This window comes from Mya arenaria, chromosome 4, assembly GCF_026914265.1.
Source record: "Mya arenaria isolate MELC-2E11 chromosome 4, ASM2691426v1".
Classification (NCBI taxonomy): Eukaryota; Metazoa; Mollusca; class Bivalvia; order Myida; family Myidae; genus Mya; species Mya arenaria.
Window position 1 is genome coordinate 47,444,430 of NC_069125.1, and position 5,629 is coordinate 47,450,058.

At 35.5% G+C, this 5,629-nt stretch overlaps 1 protein-coding gene across 1 annotated transcript; it reads left to right on the forward strand.

Annotated features, from left to right (window-relative positions):
* Positions 1-306: 306 nt before the first annotated feature.
* On the forward strand, positions 307-1,913 carry LOC128230877 (uncharacterized). The gene is made up of 3 exons (XM_052943304.1): positions 307-1,355; positions 1,566-1,654; positions 1,873-1,913. The coding sequence occupies exons 1-3, from the start codon at positions 307-309 to the stop codon at positions 1,911-1,913; spliced, it is 1,179 nt and encodes a 392-aa protein (XP_052799264.1).
* Positions 1,914-5,629: the final 3,716 nt, after the last annotated feature.

The window sequence follows — 5,629 nt, forward strand, 5'->3', positions numbered from 1 at the left end:
AAAGTACTGTATTTGTCATATTGGTAACCGATACTTGGTCGTCTACACGTCAGAAAGTTACTAGTATTTTAAATTAGTACGTGTGATACTATAGATCTTCAGATATAGATCTCACGTATAAGTAAAACACCATTGGGCGTCTGTAGAGAACCAGCGACTTCCGTGATCTTACTGGCTAAATTCTTTACACGCAAAGCTGAGCCCGAGTTCGAACCTACCCACTTCTAGACCTGTTTTAATGCATTGAAATCCAACCACCTTGGATTTACAGTCTGGCACGATGGGCTCTTTTATAAATGACTGAAAATGAACTTGGACTGCAATTCTCCAAACCCAACGATCGACGCGAATACTCTGTTAGCCATTCGCGAGATGTACGAGGGTGCCAAAAGCCGTGTGAGGTATCGGGGGCTCTTCTCGGAGGAACTTCCGGTAGTGCAGGGGACCCGCCAAGGTGGCAAGAGTTCCCCGATCTTGTATTTAATCTATATCAACGACTTGATTAATGAACTACAAAAAAGTAATAACGGACTATGTTTGTATTACATTAATATGAGTGCGCCTACATTTGCCGATGACATGGTACTTGTTTCCTTCTCGAAGACCGGCATGGACAATATGTTACAAATTTGCTCTAATTACTCAAAACGTTGGCGATTTCTATATAACTCGAGTAAATGTGCTGTTGTTGTGTTTAACAAATCAGGTGTGCTAGTACAATCTGTAAAACCGTCCTTTTCTCTAGGACACGACCTCGTCCCAACACAGAAGAAATACACCCATCTTGGTATTATTTGCAATGAGACTCTCTCTGTGCAGGAATGTGTTCAAGAAGCGTGTACAAAACTACGTGGATCTTATCTAAATATATGCAGCAGTGGTATAAACCCTGATACTGTCAGTGCCAAAACCCTTAGGACATATTACCAGTCAGTGATCCTACCACGGGCACTGTACGGGTGTGAACTATGGACTAATATATCAAAGAATGAAATTCAGAGACTAGAAGTTGCGCATAGGTTTTGTGTAAAACAAATGCAAGGATTTCAAAGAAGTGTTGCTACTAAATTCGTTTTATCTACTTTGAACATTACATCTATTGAAGTACTTATCGATTGTAAAAAACTTCAATTTTTCGGTCAAATGTGCAGACTTCCGTGTCAATATTTAGCGAAGATCATCTTCAACAGTAGACTAATACGCTACATCAACTTTGATAGACAAACTGTAGGTTTTGTACCTGACATTTATCGCTTGTGCCAAAAATACCTTTTAGTCGATTATATAACGCAATATATAAATACTGGGCAATTTCCATCCAAATATGAATGGAAAAAAACTATTCATAAAAGCGTGTTACTCCAAACTAGACAAACTCATTTTGAACGAACCTTGAACGAAAATCGAGCAATGCAAAATATGATATCTTTTAATAATTGTTCGCCACTTTGGATTATTGCAAGAAATAAACCCAAACTGCGATCAATCTGTAAGCAGATTCTAAGTGATTTTGGTCTATTTGTGTCACGCTCATATTTACAAATTTGTAAATGCTGTAATTTAAGGACAGACAATATTATTGTTCATCTCTTACTTTATTGTCATGCGAAAGAAGAGTACCGTAATTCCCTTTGGGATACAATTTACGAACAATGTAGGATCGACAATTTTAAGTCGATAATGACAATGACATGTACTGATCAATGTATGTATCTATTTTCACTTAGTACCGATATTTATGATGAAAGTTTTGTCAACTATCATGTCACAGTTGCAATAGTCAGACTCTTGCGGAGGGTGTAACTTTAGATTACTAAATAGCTTCAAAAACGGTTTTCACTACAAACAGTCTTAATTTTCGTTTTGTTTAAGGCAACCTTAGAGTTGAGTTTACTTTGCTTGGCTATTACTAATCTGGACAAATGTGCTCACTTGTATTTTACACAGAAAGCGCCATGTAGAGATTGTCTGTAATACATCTTGAGTAGATAACTCTGAATAATTATCGTTCATATATTTTGCCAATTTAGACTACATCTGACTATCTATACATAGTTGTATGTGCATGGAAGATGTTGTTTTTGTAAATGATTACTGGAAATGTTTAATGTTCGTAATGTCCATCTATATTATATCACAATGTTCTTTTGGTGTTCGTGTATATCATATCATCGATGTGTGTATATATTTTTGTTACATCTGTATATATGTTAATCTCTTCACTTATGGAGGAATAAAAAGTATCTATCTATCTATCTACCAAACTTTTCTGAGTAGTGTCAGCAGAGAAATGGCCCTAGACTAAGAAAAAAACACACCGTAGTTTCAGCTTGGGTCATACATACATGACACGACTACAGGTGATATTCAATATTGGTCTTTATTGGATCTAAGATTGATGTAGCCAATCGGATTACGTTGTTGGAATAACCAACATGTACAATTAATATATTCAATGAAGTATGACCATAGGATTGACTTATTTCAATACCGAATGCCAACCTTGATAAATTTTCAACGAGGTCATGGATTAACAGTCGGGGTCAGTTTTCAACGTAAAGAAATGACCGTCATCAGTTTAAAGTGACCACTGGCCGCGGCATTGGGTCACTATTCAAATGGGGTCAAAATGTTACACCGGCGCGCGCTCGGAATTATATTGTTCCATAACACGCCAACACGCCACGATAAGATGGCAGATATATTTCACCATACTACAAAAGTAGGTTGACAAGCGTTACAAAGTTCTCAAGGTCAATTTTCGGCGGTATCGGTTTCGTATTGTTAGCCCAATCCCAGAGAATAGTTGAAAGTGCTTATATCGTTTTTGCAGATAACAAAGATTACAATAGGACTTCTTGTAAAATATAGTAAAAGATAGTATCATATATCGAGGTATTCATATTTCATTGAAACATTACTGATTGCAGTTTAAAGGGACTATACACCAGATTGGCACCTAATTTATTATTTTTCTGTAACAAATCTCAGGACAATTATTTAATAAAATGTTTTACTCTTTGATATCAAAATTGTAAAAAAATATACCAAAATGTAAAAAAAAATCGAGTCGGTGAACTGGTTGGAACCGGTGTCGGCAACATTGCAGTCCAGCGTTGTATCCACTGTGCTACGAAGGCTAAACCTTATGTCGTTGGTATATTTAAGCTATATACCTAACTTGGGAAAATCACGTGATAACATCGACTAGCCAATCACGCATGGGAATGAATTGTACTAGGTATACATACCTAGTAATCTTTTTTAATGAAAAAATACGAAAAAACTGCGAAAAATAATTATTTGTAAACTATGTGGTACTTCAGTAAGTTCGTTTCAATGCAATGTACACATCGATAAAACGTTTATGTCAGTTTTCGACAAATTTCATTCTTTTTCTCGCTATTTCATCATACGGTGTATAACCCTTTAAGTATTAGTATTACATTTCATACTAGTTATTCTTTTAAAATACATGGAAAACCAAATATAACAATGTCAAGGAAGGTGCGTACTGAAAATTTCATGGAAATATAAACAACTCATGTCGGAGTCAGGATTAAACCATGTTATATTTAAAGGTTGTATTTAGATCTTGTAAACCCATTACTAATACAATAATACGTGTATCACGGTACGTGTAAAGGACATTGGAATCTTGTCATCTTCAAAGAACAAACCGATGTTAAGATAACTGTGCACACTTATATAACATAATTCATGTCTGATTGCCTTATTTCTAAATCTCATTTTTGTATTATTCTAATATTTATGAATGAAGGATGTTAATATCTTTAAAGCTGCACTCTCTCAGATTGACGGTTTCGACAGTTTGTTTTAGTTTTTGTCTAAAAATCAGCGGATTTTGGTATTAATGTCTTCAATTCAGTCATATACAAGATTACTCACATTAGAACATAATTCAATTGTCTGGAAAACTGCCGAAAAACATATTTTTCTTAAAGTGTTAGTAACGCTTTTAGCCATAAAATATCAATTTTTCGAACGTTTATATGAAAAACTGCGATCAGGTCTTTTGTCAGCAAGCTTGTATCACTGGTTTCCAGGCAATTACGCAAAAATGGCTCATTCCAAGACAAAAGAAATTGTCAAAAACGGTTCAACTGTTAGAATGCAGCTTTAAATAAACCACGTTTCTGTACTGCGTGGCTCTGGTCAGTATATACTTATCAAAAGTTGTATTACATCCTACTATAAATCGCCTACACGGCCTGATCAAGGTCAGTACATACAACGTTGTGTGCACGATATCATTTTCATTTTATATACAAAATAGTAAGAAACTAAGAATACTTGAATAAAGCAATCTTCGAGGTAAACAACTACATCCTGACTCTGTCCAATTATTTTAATGGGATTATTCGAAGAATTAGGAACGCCAGTCTACTCAACCTGGCGTCGGTGATGGCGTCACAACTTTGCAAGTTTCTGTCAAGGTCATACCTCAATACCCGCTTGATGTAATAGAATGATATTTTATACAACGACAATAATAATGGAAGACATCACAGCTTGAACTTAATACGTAGCATGATCATTTTTTTCATTTTTTTTTTGTAATTTGCGTTCAACGTTATTATAAATGCATATCAATGTAACCGCATTATTATTTTTTTCGAAGAAACTTTACAAGAAACTTCCCAGGCATCAAACCAACTAAATCAATCAAGTTGGACAACTCTACTTTGCATATAATGCAAAAAATGGCGGCCCTTGTTCGACGTAGACTTTAAAGTTAAAAGATTTTGTGAGCAAGTAAAATTAAGATCCTATCACGCCAATCACTCAATGTGTTTGCCTGAAGTTTAAAACAAAGGTTTACAGTCAACAGACTTACTATACTATGCAAGTAAGATAACTATTGCATGCTTTAATGCAAGTTATGGCCCTTGTTCGGCTAAAACAGTGTGGTTATGTGTAGCTTGGAAGTATACAAATACAGTTACATAACGGTGTCGCAGAACACTGTTAATCCGAAACCGTACACAAAAAATATTTCGAAATAGCGATATTTCGGATTATCAATTTTCAGAATATGACGTCCGCGAATAATAAATGGCATGAAATATTAAGTCGTAAAGATTTCAATGTCGGTTACACGTTACCAATTCGATACATTTGGTTTGAGTGATCTTTCGTGTATATGTTTGTTGAATTACTGTTTAATAAAAGACAAATCATTCGTTATTATATATCCCCCGGGCTGGTTACCGGGCCCTTCTCCGTATATCCTCCCGGGCTGGTTACTGGGCCCTTCTCCGTATATCCTCCCGGGCTGGTTACCGGGCCCTTCTCCGTATCGTTTGGTAAAATACACATCTCACAATCCGTGCAAAGTGTTTGATTGAAACCTCAATAACGCTTCACAAGCAGCCGATATATTGAATTAAGCAAGCTAGGGTAACTCTTGCATAATTGTATTCAAAGTATGGCCCTTGTTCTAAGTATAAATGGTGGTTAAAGTTTTATGTGCAAGTACCATTAATTCCCATTAAATCTCATCATCTACTTTATATGTTTAATAAGAACCTATATCAACGTTTCGTAGTCAGTACACATTATATATTCACAACATTCACGACATTCGCTACATTCGCGGCATTAAAAA

Bases quoted from the DNA above. Each gene is read 5' to 3' on its own strand.
- LOC128230877 (XM_052943304.1), top strand. From the start codon at position 307: ATGAACTTGGACTGCAATTCTCCAAACCCAACGATCGACGCGAATACT. The intron at 1,356-1,565 runs GTTACTCCAAAC...CTGTAATTTAAG, and splicing joins AAAACTATTCATAAAAGCGT to GACAGACAATATTATTGTTC. The intron at 1,655-1,872 runs GTAGGATCGACA...GTTTTGTTTAAG, and splicing joins GGATACAATTTACGAACAAT to GCAACCTTAGAGTTGAGTTT.